Source organism: Rhinolophus ferrumequinum, chromosome 2 (genome assembly GCF_004115265.2).
Source record: "Rhinolophus ferrumequinum isolate MPI-CBG mRhiFer1 chromosome 2, mRhiFer1_v1.p, whole genome shotgun sequence".
In the NCBI taxonomy this organism is placed as follows: domain Eukaryota; kingdom Metazoa; phylum Chordata; class Mammalia; order Chiroptera; family Rhinolophidae; genus Rhinolophus; species Rhinolophus ferrumequinum.
In genome coordinates, this window is record NC_046285.1 from 104,157,526 (window position 1) to 104,175,116 (window position 17,591).

The 17,591-nt window shown below is 39.9% G+C and overlaps 1 protein-coding gene across 1 annotated transcript in view; it reads left to right on the forward strand.

Moving 5' to 3' along the window:
- Positions 1-2,695: 2,695 nt before the first annotated feature.
- Positions 2,696-17,591, forward strand: part of SH3BGR (SH3 domain binding glutamate rich protein) — a 47,672-nt gene continuing 32,776 nt past the window's right edge. Inside the window, 3 exon segments of the mRNA XM_033128308.1 lie at positions 2,696-2,859; positions 2,861-2,953; positions 9,311-9,496. Of these exon segments, the coding sequence (XP_032984199.1) occupies positions 2,719-2,859; positions 2,861-2,953; positions 9,311-9,496 (420 nt within the window). The 5' untranslated portion in view covers positions 2,696-2,718.

Here is a 17,591-nt window from a genome sequence, read left to right on the forward strand (position 1 = left end):
TTCCTCCTGTTCCTCCCACCCTTCATGTCTCCTCCCTCCGTTGTGTCAGTGCCTTGTATCCTTGCAGATGAATCTTGAAGTCACCCTTGCCTGTTTCTTAGGATAAATTCCTACATGAGAAATTGAAGGATCAAAGGATATGCCCACTTGGAGGCTTTCTGAAAGCAGAGGAAAGAAAGCTTGACTTCTCATCAAACGTCTCCAATCCTTAACCTACGTCGGGGATAATCTTACTTCTTTTTAAAATGCCCGTTTTATTGTCAAAAAGGGACCTCTTTCATTTTATTCACGTCTTTGATTACTGGGAACAATAGACATTTTTTCATATTTTTAGTGACCATTTGTACTTATTTTGTGATTTGCCTTTTCTGGACTTTTGCCTGCTTTTTTCACTTGCTGTTCATCTGTAAAAAAGTGACTTAGAAGTTTTGATGTTCTGTGAAACGATCTGTGATGTATGTTGCAAATAGTTCCTCCAGTTTGTCAATTACCTTTTAATTTTGTTTACATTGTATTTTGATGTTTGTGTAGAATTAAATTTATCATGGTTTCCCTTTATGGTTTTTACATTGTTTTTATGTAATAGGGGCAGTGCTCATTTCCAAGCAGACTGTTTAATTCCAGCGTTGTAGGGATGGGTAGGGCAAGGCTTTCCCTTTACATCATCCCCCTTTAGAGTGTCCACCCTCAGTTTTGTGGGCTTTGTTTCTACAACCTTCGGTAGTGACTTATCAGATGGATGGATGGTGGTTGTTTTTATTGTTGGGGAGCATCAACTATCACCCTAGACTTGATATTTATGGAAAGAGGGCTGGTTGGTGGCTGGTGGTCCTCCTAGGACAGTAACAAAATCAGCAGTTTATTGTGAAGGGACCATCCCAACCCTGGTTCTCAGGACTGGAGGAAAGTGAAAGATGGAGTTTCCTCAGAACTTTCTTTCCCATCTGAATGGTCTCTCCCTCTCCTTTTTCCTAGCTCTCCCCAGTCTATAGCCTTTATTTCTGCCTTGAAAAGGGTGCTTCCTTCTCATATAGAAGGGAGAGAGGCCCTTGCGGTCCACAGTTGAAGAACTGCCTTTTGGTTGTTCTAGGGGTCACCTCGATCATGCTACATACTAAACATAATGCACTTTTTTCTCTGTATTAGTTTTCTAAGGCTGCTGTAACAAATTACCACAGATCTGGCGGCTTAAAACAACCGAAATTCATTCTCACACAGTCCTGGAGGCCAGAAGTGTGAAGTCTGCCTGCTTTCTCTGAAGTCTCTGGGAGAGTGCTTCCTTTCTCTTCCAGTTCCTGGGGTTCCTTGGCTGGTGGCAGCATCTCTAACCTCTGCCTTTGTTCATGTGGTGTTTTTCTCCATGTGTCTTCTCCTCTTCTTACAAGGACATCAATTGCCCAAAATCCAGGATGATTTCATCTCAAGATCCTCAACTAATTTCATCTGCAAAGACTGTTTCCAAATAAAGTCACATTCTGAGGTTTTGGGTGGACATAAATTTTTTGGGGACGCCATTCAGCTCACTGCAGTTACTGTGGTCGTCACCACTGTCGTTCCACATAATAGAAACATGCCTTTATTTCTCGTTTTAGGTTACCCATTAATTGTCTTCACCAAGGGCCTTCTTTGGGGAGTAGTTAGCTTTTCATGCTGACGTCTAAGTTCTATTGTGGGGGAGTCATCTGAGTCATTCCTCTTAATATAAATGAATTTGAACTGCATTCCAGGGACAGGGTGTCCTTTCTCATCGAAGGCACCTGCTTGGGTGGGAGGGGACCAGGCCTCGAGGCCTCTGGGACTGGTGAAGGAGCCAGTGCACAAGTTGGACAGATCCCTCCCTGGTTCAGGATGCCGGTGCCACCTCCTCCACCATGAGCTGGGGACTTTAAAAATAGGAGAGAGACTCAGTTATCTAAGAGAACTGAATATGCCCCCAAGGGGCCTTTGCCTCTAATGGCCTTGATCTTGATGTTGACACCCGTCAGAAGAGTTGGGCCCTAGCATTTAGGCTTCTTACTAGATTTTGAACACAATTCAAATTATCCATATAAATAAGATGGATAGAGCCTGTTACAAACAGATTATTTTTTCCCCATCTCTAACACAGTGAGGACAATTTGCTTGTTGAAATCGTTGTACTGACAAGCCAGCCGCTGTCTCTCTGCCTTGTCCCCAATGTCAGTGAAACCTTATGCATCCAGCATCTGTCGGTTTATGTTTCTTAAGAGAAACAGATGATAAAGGGAGAAACTGGGAGCAGGCCACTCATAAAGGAACATGTTGTATGACAGCCCACTGATTTAAAAAAAAAATCTGCCAGAAAATTTTAAAGTAAGGAATCCACTCTTTATTTATTTAAAGGCCTTTGTGAGTATTTTGCAGCTTCCCGCTTGTTTGCCAGAAGCCCTGTAAACACAGCCTCCTCTGTGCCTGAATGGTGTGTTCTGGGCTTTTCCAGCTTGCAAGAGCTCTTCCCTCCTCCTCGTCTCCACTGCTCTCTGTCCGCCCCCCCTCCCGCCATGCCCCACCTCCCTCCACCCCCAGGCATCTCTCTGTGGGGCTCTGATTGGTGCACTCTGCAGCCTCGCCTTTTAGGGACTGGTGTCGGGCATTTAAAGTGATAAGGGAAAGGGTCCAGGGACTGCTTTTATCAACCAATCAAATATGTTCCTGACAGGTCCCCAAATATTCCCGGGCCAATGGAGGGGACTACCCAAGATGCCTGGGCTGCTCCTGGGAGAGGCAGAGCTTAAGTTGAAGCCGGAGGGGCAGGAGCTCAGAGGAGCCCTGGGGCCCCGCCAGCCCCGCCTGGCACAAGCTCGTCTGTGTCACTGTCAGGATTTGTCTAGCGCTGCGTTCCTCCCTTCACAGGGGTGTGTTAGGGGGAGTCCTCTTTCCGACTACCAAAATGGTTATCAAAGTGTTTGTTGCCACATCTTCTGGGTCCATAGCGGTAGGTGTCTGATGGAATTTGTGGGCTTTCTTCCGACACAATTTTCTGGTAACTCAGACTTGGAAGTAGAAGGAGCGGGTATGGCCCAGCGCTGGCCTTAAATTACTTTTTGAGGAGTGTGTAAGTAAGTAAACCGTGGCTCTGCGGTGAGCCTGTGTGCCCTTTGCTTTTCTGCGTTTCTTTTCATGGTATTGAAGAAGTGTATGGAGTGTGTAAGCTGGGTGTGAAAGGGGACATGAGGAGGGGGGCGTGTGTGATACTAGAATTTTTAACATGGGATTTGTGTCGTGGTGTCGCCTATATTATAGTATCAGAGATTTTGTGGAGTGTTTCCACTATTCATTCTGTAAGATTTAGATAAAAGTTGCAAATAAATGACACTTTGTGTAACAATGTTTGGAGCACAGAAAAACCAGATTACTAAAATGACTCCTGGGTGTAATTACTTGTGTATGCGATGTAACCATACCAAAAGTGTAAAGTTAGCGTGTGTAATACTATTATTTGAGGAAAATGATGTCACAGTGAGAAGAACAAACATCTCTCAGGCCACAGTTTGAAACGCTCTAGGAATCCAAACAGACCAAAAATAGGCACGAGAAGCCACCCCCCTAACATTGCTTTGATTTTCTTGGGACCAGGCTCGGAATTATCCATCCACCACTGCGAAGTTTCTGAAGTCAGGCATCTCTTGCCCAGACTCCAGCCTTTAATGGATCTGACTTCAAAAACGGGGACCGAAGGGATGACTCGGGCTTTGATTTCAGGCTTGAACCTGCACTGTCTGTCGGTGACTGAATTTTGAGCAGCATTTTAGCAGAAGTTAGAGAGGTTGTGGAGAGAAAACAGTTGCATGAATCCCGAGTGTTGGAGACCAGCGAGGGGGCTGTTTCCTCTTATATCCAGGTCCTGGACCCTCTCAGGTGGCGGCTAGGGTTTCAGCGGTCACGCGTCAGCGATGATGCTAGCTTAGGTGAACCGCTCCAGGGGACAGTGCCAACTGTTGTTTGTTGGAATGCCACCACTGCCAGCCCTGAAAGTTCTCACGGTTTCCAGAGAGAGCAAGAAGAAAACGACAAAAGAGCCTGGGTGTCCCTTCTGAGCCCAATGGATCAGCAACCATCCAATGATTTCTAGAACATCTCTTAGCAGAAGAAGACGAAGAAAAATTCCAAAAGTAAAAACTCTGCAAAATCTTTCGCGGCTGTCGATGACCTCAGAAACTTTTAGTTGATCTACAATGAGCACACATTTTTGGATTTTTTATGTAAAAAATAATTTTTTGAGGAAAACGGTTTTCGTGGGCTCTAAGTATTCTGTTGATGTTCGTTGCTGGAAACTTTTACCACTCACCTGCTTGTCTTCTACATGTTCTGTAGACCAGGTTGGAGTGGTCCCACGCATCCTTCCGGAGACAATGAATAACTTCCGGATTTCTTAGGATTATTTCATGTCCCACATTCCTGAAGTTTGGGACTTTGGTTTAGTTATCCTCAGATGACCTGGAGGGTCACGGTTCATTCCAGAATCTTGGAAAAGCTGATAGGTTCTGGTTCCCTAAGCAAGTGGTTTGGTGCCACGTGGAATTGTGTGACCTTGGGAAAGTTGTGTCACCTTGCTAAGCCTCAATTTCCTTATCTGTACGTGGAGGATAAGGATAGTCTTTGTCTCATAGGTTGTCACGAGGACTTAGGAAATAACATGCGTGGGTGCCTGGCCTGGTGTCAAGTACTTAATCAGTGCTTAGGAAATATTATAATTATTAGTTGATGTCGTAATTATTAGCTCTGGTTAGTTAATATTATAATTGTTATAACTAGTGGTTATTATAATTGTTAGTTAATATTAATCAGTATTATTGTGGTTGTTATAATTATTAGTAGACCTCAGTCTGTGATGATTAGGTTTCAGAAGAATTGTCCCAAGCCACATAAATGGAAGTATTTCTGTCTTATCCTGAAGAATGAGAACTGAGTATTTCTGTGGCGTCAGTGCTAATGATATTTCCTGGGCAAGAAAATTTCACCCAGAAGCTTCTTTGCAGGAGAACCTCAGAGAGCTGCCGGGACTTATGCTGTGTGCGCAGTGCTGGTCTGTAAAACCTTTACTATGCATTTCTTTAGTATGTATGCTTTAAAAATGGATTCTTGCCTGTGACCTACCATGTTTCCCCGAAAATAAGTCCTAGCCAGACTCAGCTCTGATGCGTTTTTTGGAGCAAAAATTAATATAAGACCCGGTCTTATTTTACTATAAGACCAGGTATAATATAATATAATATAATATAATATAATATAATATAATATAATATAATATAATATAATATAATATAATATAATATAATATAATATATACCAGGTTTTATATTAATTGTTGCTCCAAAAGATGCATCAGAGCTGATTGTCCGGCTAGGTCTTATTTTCGGGGAAACACGATAGTCAACAAGGGCACCGTGACTCCTGTTGGGTGGATGAAATAAATGCAAAAGGAAAAAACAAACTGTAAGCTATGGGGATCACACATGTTCACTGTGTATCACATCTCTATTTTGACAGTTGACACTAAAGCGAGGTTTCAGGTTTTGGCTGCAGGGTTTGGATGCAGAGACCCTGGGAGCAGGAGGTGGCCTGTGTGACCCTCCTCTCTTCCTACGGACCATTGCCACATGGGTTGGGGGACAAAGGAGGAGAGGACAGTGCTCCTGTTTCCAATACACACAGCATCTGGAGCCACGGTCTTTGGGACAGACCCTAGTGACGGCTCCTGGGTTTCTCAGTCTTCTCTCCAGGGGAGAAACGTGGCTCTTGAATTAGGTGGATCTGGGTGGAAGCTTTGGAAACTTCTTTAATTCACTGGCGCCTCAGCTTTGTTATGTTAAAATGGTGGTCACGTACTTACCTGGCCTGGCAATCCAGACAGGTAGATGAGATAACTGTGCTGCTGGGTGTGTAACAGAGCAGGTTCTCAGCTTGTGGGACAAAATGCTTCTCCTCGCATCACCCTTCCTCACGTCTCCCCAAAACGCGTGAGGAGGGTGCGTTTTGTCCATTTGCAGGTGAGGCGATTGAAGTGCAGAGTCCCTGCTCCGACAGCGACCTTCTGAGCCAGGTCATTGCTCACTCCAGGGCAGTGTGGTTTTCATTACAGTACAGTGACCTCAGTTGGAAAGGCTCCTAACTGTACGAGACAATAAACAAGAGGTGTCAAGCGAGTGACCCAAAGATCTCTCCAACACATTGCAGTGACCGATAGTGGCCGGTGACTTCAGGACAGTGAGCAACACTTTCTTCCGAGTGAGTGTAACAGGACAGGAGAACAGAGCTCTCAGAGCCAACACAACTCCTAAAGGCTCCGAATGACACTGGCCCCAAGGACCCCCTTCCACCCCTCCCAGCCTCCCAAGGGGCTGCTCAGAAAGGCGGTGCAGCCTGTGGGCCAGCATTGGCCATGGCGCCCTGGAGGGGGAGAAGGGACGAGAGGAGGCTGGAGGCAAGTGTCCGTGGTGAGAGCTACTGGGGTGCTGTGCACGCCACTCCCCCTCAGTCCGTGAAGGGGCGGCCCCCCTGGGAGCTGAAGTCCTGTCCCTGGGGGTCAGCTCAGGAGGACACGTGGAGAAGAGCTGCACTTTGACCTGGGGAGTCCAGTGGAGCTTCTTGAACAGGGACCCACCAAGAACAGGGGAGGACAGCAGGGGAGAGGCCCCCCGCTCAGGGTGGACATCACCGTGTGGGCGAAGGCAGCCATGCCAGCCAGGTGAGCTCGTGCTCCCGGCTCCCCTCGCCCACCCTCTGGGCTCATCCTAAGATCCTCTCCAGCCGCGGGCAGAATTCAAGGGCTCCAAACAGCCCAGCAGCGATGCCTTTGGCCCAGTTTAAATTACAGGCATTTGGGAAGTACAGAGAGGCAGACTGGATTTTTCTCCTCTTTCTTTGGGTGGGGTTGAGAAATGTTTTTAACACAGTATCATGAAGATGCAATTGCTTATCTTGTGAAGAATAATAGTAAACAGATTTTCCATCCTGTTTTCTGCATCTCTCTTTGTCTCACAGAAGAAACATGGTGGGACTTTGGGAAATGTTTCTCATCTATTCAGAAATCATGGAATAAAATGAACTCCCTCTTTCATCCCACCTAAAGTCCTGAGGGATGATTAATAGAGATGGAAATAATATTGGTGAGATGGCAGTGGACCATGGCCAGGCTGATTCAACTCCCGGGCCGGGGGTGGTAATTGAGAAGGAAGGGAGACAAGTTTGGATAGAATAAAGGATGTTGTGTTCTGAATATTTAATGAAAGTTAAGCCTGCTTAAAATGAAGACACTTCTATCCTTTGAAACAGCAAAGTTGTCTCTGAAAATAGCTAAAGGAGTAAGTAATTTATAAAGTGCCACAAATAATTATGGACCGGTTGGAAATTATGTAGAGAAAACATAATAAATCAACATAATAATGTAGTCCAACAAGCTGCATCGGGTCTGATGGGATTTTGTAATATTCAGAAATTTAGCCATGAAGCTGTGGGATTTGGAGTACAGTTTCCTGGGGGAGGGGCAAAGGTATAGGGCTACCCCAGCATAGCGTTTGGGGGAGGGCACATTGGTGGAGAAATATGCAGCTTCTACTTTGGTTTAGACACTCTATACACACGTCACTGGTAGAATCCTTCATTTTGGCAAAAATGAAATATATATGTAGTTATTTTTTGATATACAAGTCTCTATGAAAAAAATTGGATTTAACCAAAAGAGGGTTTGAATCTAGACATTAGGTATGAGATGAGCACACACCTTCTACAGCATTTATTTGGAATTCTCAAAGTCTAGTCCCTCTGCTGATAAACAAGTTACATGAAAATGACAAGGGGTCTCATATCTTATAAACCATTTTTAATGATGTTTTCATAATGATGTAATATTCTATTCAGAGGACTTAAAAATTAAGATATTAGATATTTTCGTGCCAAAGAAAATGCTAGTTTAAAAATTTAATCTTACTTTTTTCTTTTTTAAAATTTTATTGGGTAACAGTGTGTTTCTCCAGGGCCCATCAGCTCCAAGTCAAGTCGTTGTCCTCAGCCTAGTTGTGGAGGGCACAGCTCCGCTCCAAGTCCAATCGTCATTTTCAATCTTTAGTTGCAGGGGGCGCAGCCCACCATCCTATGCAGGAATTGAACCAACAACCTTGTTGAGAGCTCACACACTAACCAACTGAGCCATCCGGCCACCCCAAAATGTAATCTTACTTTTAAAAAATGACCATATTTTGCTTCTTTATTATCTTTAGCATGTTCTATATCTAGATTGTGGAAATGAGTTCTTTATACTTTTTTCACCCGAATAAACAGCTTATGAATCTGTTCCCAGGAAGAGCTTGGCACGATGTCTTTTGTAAAGTAGAGAGTCACTAAATAAGTGTTGACTGATCTTTCCATCGACCACTCTGGAAGTTTCTTCCAGAGGTTCTTAAAATGTGCTCTATAGTCTGCTGTAACTTGTAGACTAGTGTTTGTAAGAGAGGGCATCATGCATTTCTGGAAGTGAGTTCTTTGAACAAAGGGAGAAAGCTGTTGTAATCGTCTCTGAGAAGGAGTGCTAAGCTTTAAAGATGGGTATCTTCACAAAAAACAGCAGTTGGTGGATACAGTCATTCACATGACCTATGGGTAGAGAAGAGGATGCTCGAGCTTTCTCTCTGGGAGTTGGTTTTGAGTAGGAAAGGAGAAATCTGTGGGAGAACAGGGTTATTTTGCTGCATCACACTTTTATGTGCTGGGAGAAACATCCATCAGCTTTTTCTAGTCTTTTTCTCTGTCCTTTCCCTTCCAATAATCTCCATGTGGGCTTTTCAATTTCCTGTATTATTTCTAAAGCTACTTTTGTTCAGTGTGACTCATGTTCCTATTTTCATAACTGTGACCGAAGTGCATTTTAGTATGGGTATACTTGGTATTTGAGTTTCATAGTAAGTTGCCTTTTTTCTCTTCTTTCTTTCCTCCCCATCATCTTTTTTCTTTACAACCAATTCTTATTTGTTTATTTATTTATTTTAGCATTACAGTTTAGCAGATAATTAAAAGTATTTTGAAGACCTCACATAAAAGCTATGATGAGAGCATGTCTATTATTAGGTTGATTATACAATGATTTAAACACAGATGAGATTAAAATTTCAGAATTTAAATAATCACTCTGTCGATCCTTTATGATGAAGAGGTATGATTTTATTGTTTTCCTTGTATAAATACTATGCAAAATTATTTGTCTTGTATAGTTGGAGAAAGAATTCAGTTTATGTAAATATAAGCAAAACATTTGAAAAAACGAGTCTAATAGTTTTCTATCTCCACTCTTGACCAGATTAGGAAGAAACAGCAAGAAGTAGTAGGCTTTTTGGAAGCGAATAAAATCGACTTTAAGGAATTAGATATAGCTGGAGATGAAGACAATAGGAAGTGGATGAGAGAGAATGTTCCTGGAGAAAAAAAACCTCAAAACGGGATTCCTCTGCCTCCCCAGATCTTCAATGAAGAACAGTATTGTGGGGTGAGTGATTTCTTGGAAAAATTCTTCTGCATGTGTGTTTGTTAGAAATTGTTGACAGCGGATTAATTTTGAGACAGCATTTGAAATTGTTCACAATTTTCAGGTCATGATCTAGTTTACCGTCCAATAGCTAATGGTAGATCCATTGTGAATAAGCAATATTTAAGATTTACAAAATGATGGAAACAATAAAATGATGATTCAGAAGTTCTTGGGATTATGTCAGGTTCTTTATTTTATTTTGAAGAATTTGGGTCACTTGTTCAAGCAAAAAGTGCATTTAGTTGGGAAGGAATTCTCATCTACCTTGCATATGTGCACCACACAGACACCGGTAAGTTTTCACTTTTATAAAGAATGATTTGCAGAAGTAAAGTCTTACTACAGATGTCAGATAAATTTGTGTAAATGTATCTGAATAGTTTAAAAACTGTTCTGGACATTTTGATTGCAACAGCAATTTTACTTTATACATTTAATAGTTTATTTCACCATAAAATCACTTTTTCCTCAGAGTTTACAGATTCTAATTAGGAAATCAAGTTGTTGAAAAGAAACATTTAAAAACTCAAAGGACTTTAGAACATGAGAACTCAAAGTTATCTTATGGGTCATGTAAGCCTTCTAGGTCTCTTTTCAGATGAAGCAATCAGGGCTCTGGAAGGTAGGAGAAATTGATCAGTGTTGTGTGGTTTCTGAAGGCTGGAGTCGGGTAGGAATCGTAATTTAACCTCTTCTTCCTACACAAAAGCTGGTCCTTTAGGTTAGCTTCTTTTTCTTATTTTGTTTCTCATCTAAAACAAGTGTCAAACTGTATAGTTTGAGGGCCAAATCGTGTAGCCACCTGTTTTAGTAAATAAAGTTTTATTGGAACACATCCGCGCTGACTCACTCACCAGCTGCTGGTGGCTGGTTACTCTGTGGCAGAGTGAGGAATTGGAACAGAAACCACGGGACCCACATAGCCAGAAATATTTACTATCTGCCCATTTACAGAAAAACTTGAGGAACTCTGATTTGGAACATGAATTGCTTAGTGTTGGGGGCTTGCAGTTTTCTAGGGCTGCTGTAACAAAGCACCACAAACTTTGAGGCTTAAAACAACAGAAATGGAGTGTGTCACAGTTCTGGGGGCCAGAGGTTTCAGATCAAGGTGTCGTCAGGGTTGGTTTCTTCTGGAGGCTCTGCAGAAGAATGCGTTCCAGGCCTCTCTTCCAGCTTCTGGTGGTTGCCAGTAATTTTCAGTGTTCCTTGGCTTGTAGACATATGACTCTCATCTCTGCCTCCATCTTCACATAGCGTTCTCTTGTGTGTCTCTCTTTGTCTTCACATGGCCTTCTTATAAAGACAAAGTCACTGGAATCCACCCTAATCTAACATGGCCTCACCATAATTAATTACATCTGTAGCTGTCCTATTTCCAAATAAGGTCGCTTTCTGCAGTTCTGGATGGACATGGATTTGTGAGGGCCACTTTTCAACCCAGTACAGGGCTGTGTGAATTTACATGGCTGTGTGAGCTTTTTTCAGAGGCTTGGCTCAAAGTCCTGTGGCTATGGGAATATTTTCAAACAGTCTTAATGTGGTAATTCCGTATTTAGTGGAATGTGTGGTCCCATCCAACTCTCCTGTGGATTTAAAGTGGGGCTTCCCAGAGTGTAGAGAGGATTTCCTCTGTGAGGAAGAGTCCCTGCCTTCTACCCCTCACTTCTGCCCTCCCCAACCCTCTCCACCTCCCCAGACCTACATTTCTAAGAATTGTGACTCTTGTTGGATAAGGAAAGGGAGAGTAAGGGTTTTTGGGGGTGGTGGTGGTAGGCGATTTTTATTTTATTTTTTAATAAAATTTTAAAAAGTAATTGAAACATTAATACATGTGTACTCTGAAAAATTAAAATGGTTCAAAAGAGCCTCCAGTGAAAATTATTCTCCTCTCATTTCAGACCCCTGTCAGTCTAGTTCCTTGCCCTGAGGTGGCCTGGCTTCAGGGGCCTGTGATCTGGGAAGTCACACTGGGTCCCATGCTCAAGAGAGCTCTCTACTTGGTTTGATGCTCTGCTGTCGCTGTCTTGAAATTCATAACAAATTTTGAACGAGGAACTCATGTTTTTATTTTTCACAGGGCCCCACAAATTATGTAGCAGGTCCTGCTCTGAACAACCAATGTTGGCAATTTCTGGTTTGGCCTTCCAGAAATTTTCTATGTATGTTAACATGTATATTACTTAAAAATGGGAGTGTGCTATACATACCATTTTTTTTTTTTATCACTTAACTGTATGTCAGTGATCATTGCATAGCTGCACATACGCCTTATTTTAATGGCTGCAAAACATTCTATTGTATGTGACATAATTTATTGGCACAGTCCTCTAACGCGGTGCATTCAAATTGTTTTCATTACAAACCTCTTTATACACACAGATGTCTATCCGATATGAGCATATGTATGTGAAGGAAACATTCCTAGAAGATGTGCTGAGTTGAAGCACATATGCATTTCGCATACGCATGTCGCTATTGGCAAATGGCCCTGAATTGCAGCTGCACCAGTTGACATCTCCAGCAGCCTAGTCTGAGAGTGGCTAGTTCCCTGTGACTTTGATGACCCTGTGTATGCAAACTTGTGGAGCTTTGCCACCAGTGAGATGAAGAATGTATTCTCGATGATTTGACTAGGATTTCTGTCTTTATGGGTGAAGCTGAACATCTTTTCCTATGTTTACAAGCTATCTGTGCTTTTGTCTATGATTTGCTATTTTTCTATTGGGTTACAGGTAATGTTTATTGTAAGAGTCTTTACTTATAAAGGAAAGTAGCCCTTTCACTATCGTAGATGTTACAAATATTTTCCCATGTTTCTTATTTGTCTTTTTAATTTTTAAGGTGATGTGTTTTGGAATGCAAGAACTTAATTTTTTTTTTTTTTTTTTTTTTTTTTTTTGGTGATAGTCACAGGGATGTACAGTACAGCACAGGGAATATAGTCAATAATTTTGTAATAACTGTGTGTAGTGCTAGGTGGGTACTAATCGGGGGGAATTGCTTCGTAAATTATATACATGTCTAACCACTACACTGTATAGCTGAAACTAGTATAAAATAATATTGAATGCCAACTATAATTGAAAAGTAAAAATAATAAAACATTTTTTGTGTGTAGACAAATTTATTAATCTTTTTTCTTTATGGCTCCTATATCCCAATTCTTGTTTAGAAAGCTTTTCTAAAATTATCAAAAAATAATTTCATGTTTTCTTCTAGAACTTTCCTAATGAGAGTAGGATTTTAAATCTTTTTCTTTTGCTTATTTTAACCGTCTTTTTAAATTGAGGCCAGTTACAGTAGAGACAATGTTGAGGTATGTAGGCTTCCAACCTGTGTTAACTCACAGGGCAAAAGTTCTGCCGTTATTTTCTGCTATAAAAATAAAATCTTAAAGTCATTTCTTATCCTGTTTTGCTGTGATCTAGCAATTTATTTTCATTTTAACTGTGGAAGAGAAAGAAAGGGTTTCTAAGTAGGAAAATAACCTTCTATTTTTAAAATATAATTTGTAGTACAAGTATGGATCTAACGAAACAAGCATACAAATTATTTTATGTTTAAAAAATAATCGTTTCTTGAAAGTAATATAAAATTCATATTGAATATCAACTGCAACTAAAAAATAAAAAAAAGTTATTTCAGAAAGTTGTGCCTTCAGAGAAGTATTAGTAGTTTGTCATACTAATACCTTTGCTAAATTTGCTTTTCACACTTAACAAAAAGTGCATTGATCAGGCAGAGGGCTTTGTTTCCAGAAAGCAGGTGAAAATGATAATTTTGGCTGTGGGTTCAGATTTGAAAAGGGAGACTTAAAGGATCTGAAAGCTCTGTTGGGTTTAAACTGGCATAAATCTGGATGGTCAGTCCGTGTCTTTCCATACGATTGAAATGTGTACTGTAGGAATTTCTGAGGATTCTCAAAATGTCACCTATATGCATACCCGATGATGGCAGTGGTTCCAGGAACCTCAGGGACAAGCAATGGGTTTGTGTGTACCAGGCCTTTGAGAGGCCTGGATGTCAGGGTCGTTCTGAGGACCGTCGTGTCCCTGCCAGTCTGAACACCTGCTGCTCTGTGCAGAACAGATGACATATCTGGGTCCTCAGGGCTAAAAGGGAGGATGGGCTGCAAGCCCAGCGAGGGCAGGTAAAGGGCTCTCCTAACAACTGATGTTACTGAAAAGCTATTTTATGTCATTAAAAATTTATCATGAAACATGTTACACGTGATAAAAATATATAGTTTAAAGAGGAATAATAAAATGAACAACCATGTGTACACTTCCCAGTTGTAGAAGTATGATATCACCAGAAATTTGGAAGTCCATGCGTGCTTCTCCCTGGTCACGTCCACCTCCTCTGTACCAGAGGCAGCCATTGTAGTAAATTTTGTGTTTACCATTCCCTTTCTTTTCTCTTATCTCCCATGTATATATACCTAAACAATACATTGTTTTGTTTCACCTATTTTTGAGCTTTGTGTAAACGGACTCATACTATATGCATTCTGATTTGACTTGCTTCTTTCACCAACATATTTTAAAGATACATCCATGTTGATTCATGTTGCTCGCAGTTTGTTCATCTTCACTGCTTCAGAATGTGTGTCGGTGTGTGTCTTAGTCCGTTCCAGGCTGCTGTAATAAAATACCACAGACTGGGTAGTTTATAAGCAACAGAAATTTGTTTCTCACCGTTGTGGAGGCTGAGAAGTCTCCTGGCACAACTGAGTTCTGGTGAGGACCTCTTCCGGGTTCACTCCCAGAGACCTTATCTTATAATACTGTTGTCTTTGGGGGTTATGAATTTTGGGGGGACACATTCAGACCGTAGCAGTGTGCTTTCTGGTATTATGGCTGTTACAGACAGTGCTGCTAAATGAATGTTCTCTACAGGTTTCCTGGTGTCATGCGAGTTTCTCTTGGTTTCTGTAAGTAGGAGGGGAATAGCTAGATTGTAGCCATCAGCTTTAATAAGTAATAAAAAAGTATTTTTTAAAAAATGGTCCTAACAGTAGCAGGTGAGAGTTTTCAGTGTTTCACGTTTTCACCAACATTTGGCGTTGTCCATCTTTGACACTTTGGTGAACCTAGTAGGTGTGAAATGTTCACTCAAGGCTTTAATTGTATTTCTCTGGTTGCTAATGAGATCGAGTAGCTCTTTGTCCTCTTCTGTATATCTTTTGAACATTTTTCTAGTGAATGTTTGCCTTTTACTTACAATGGAAAAGAGGTTTTTTTCTTATTTATTTTAAATTCCCATCCCCCAGCCCTTCCCCTTTGGCAACCATCAGCTTGTTCTCTATATCTGTGGGTCTGTTTCTGTTTTGTTTATTCATTTATTTTGCTTTTTTAGATTCTGCATGTAAGTGAGATCATATGGTATTTGTCTTTCTCTGTCTGATTTATTTCATTTAGCATAATATCCTTTAGGTGCATCCATATTGTTGCAAATGGCAGGATTTCATTCTTTTTTATTGCTGAGTAATATTGTTTTATATATATGTACCACATCTTTATCCATTCAGCTAGCAATGAACACCGAGATTGCTTCCATAGCTTGGCTATTATAAGTAATGCTGCAATGAAATCAGGATGCATATATTTTTTCAAATTAGTGTTTTTGACTTCTTTGGATAAATACCCAGAAGTGGAATTGCTGGTTTGTAAGGCAGCTCTATTTTTAATTATTTGAGGAACCTCCATACTGTTTTCCATAGTGGCTGCACTAATTTACATTCCCATCAACAGTGCACAAGTGTTCCCTTTACTCCACATCCTTTATTGATGATAGCCATTTTGACAGGTGTGAGGTGATATATCATTGTGGTTTTAATTTGCATTTCCTTGGTGGTTAATGACATTGAGTATTTTTTCATGTTTGTTGGCCATTCGGATGTCCTCTTGGAAGAAATGTCTATTCAGATCCTCTGTCCATTTTTTAAAAAAATTTATTAAAAAATAGCTAATATGCAATATTATAAGTTTCAGGGGTACACCATAGTTATTCAATATTTATATACCTAAAGAAGTGATCTCCATGATAAGTACAGCAACCATCTGACACTGTACCATACTATAACAATATTATTGACTATATTCCTCAAGCTGTATATTACATCTCCTTGACTTACTTGTTTTATATCTTGAAATTTGGACCTCTTATTTCCCTTCATCTCCCCCAACCTTTTGTTAAATTTTTCGATTACAGTTGACATTCAGTATTATTTTATATTAATTTCAGGTGTATAGCATAATGGTTAGACATTTATATAATTTAAGAAGTGATCCCCCTGACTAGTCTATTGCCCATCTAGCGCTATATATAGTTATTACCATATTATTGGCTATATTCTCTGTGCTTTACTTTACATCCCCATGACTATTTTGTAACTACAGTTTCTACTTCTTGATCCTTTCACCTTTTTCACCCTGCTCCCAACCCCTTCTCATCTATCATCCCAACAAATTTAGTTCACATCTGACACCATATATAGTTATTAAACCTCTGTCCATTTTTTAATTGGATTGGTTTTATTATTCAGTTATATGTGTTCTTTATACATTTTGGATATTATAAAATTAAACAATAGGATAACATCAAACTAAAAAGATTTTTCATATTGAAGGAAACTATCAACAAAATGAAAAGTTAACCTACTAAATGAAAGAAGACACTTGCAAATGATGCATCCAATAAGAAATTAATATCTAAGAGTTATTTATATAGCATAGAAGAGACTAATCTTTTGTTGATTATATGTATTGCGGATCTTTTCTCAGTTCATGACTTGTCTGTTTACTCTTCTCTACCCTGAAATCATAAAGATATTCTCCTATATTGTTTTCTAAAATTTTTGTAATTTTGACTTCACATTTACTTCTTTAATGGACCTAAAATTAGTTTTGTTTTTTTCCAGAGCATGGTGTGAGGTAGCGTCACAATTTCAATTTTTAAAAATAACCAGTTATTTCATCCAGTTGTCTCATCCACATTTATTAAAAAGGCCATCCTTTCTCTACCTACCTGAAAGACCAGCTCTGTCACAATCATTTATGTGTTGTGTGTGGGTCTCTATCTCGACATTGTGTATGTGGCTCTCTGTTTATGCTACGATACCACAATGTCTTTATGATCACAGCTTTATAAGGAGACTTGCTGAGCTTCTCTTTCTGCGCCTTCTTGTTATTCTTAGCCCTTTACTTTTTCATTTTGGATTATCTTGTTTAGTTCTACAAAAACCCCTGCTGGGATTTGATTGAAAAAGTATTGGATCTATAGATCAGCTTGGGAAGAACTGGCATCTTTCAAGTAGTCTTTTATAAAGATATCCAACCCAAGGATATGATCTATAGCATCACTTATGTAGGATTTCTGTAATATTTAAAGTTTCTCCATACATATATATCCTGTTAGGTTTTTTTGGAGGTACTTCATATTTACATGCTATCTTTTTTTTCAAATTATATTTTCTTCCTGATTGTTGCTAATATAGAAATAACATTTAATATTGATATTTGTATCCAGCAATCTTGCTTATTAATTAAAATAATTTATCTGTAGATAATTTGGGGATACATATGTATATATGTGTGTGTGTGTATATATATATATGTATAATGTGTATATATATATATAATATATATGAAAATTTATTAAGGACAGTTTTGTTTCTTCCTTTATAATGCCTGTCTTTCCTGACTTACTGCACTGGTGAGGGCTTTTAGAACATATTGAACAGAAATGATGGTAATAGGCATCCCTGTCTTGTTTCTCATCTTAAAGATAAAGTTTTCAATATTTTCCTATTTGGTCCGATATTTGCTACAGTTTTGTGTAGCTTCTCTTTATCAGGTTAACTTCCTTGTTTGCTAAAACATTAAAAAATATGAATGAGTATTTTATTTTATTGACAATCTTTTTTCTGTACCTATTAAGGTAAAGTTCTGCTTCTTTAACCTGTGAACAAGTAAATTATTTAAATATTTTCCAAGTATTAAATTACTATTTTGTTTTTGGGAAAACCCAATGAGTTGCACTGTATTAA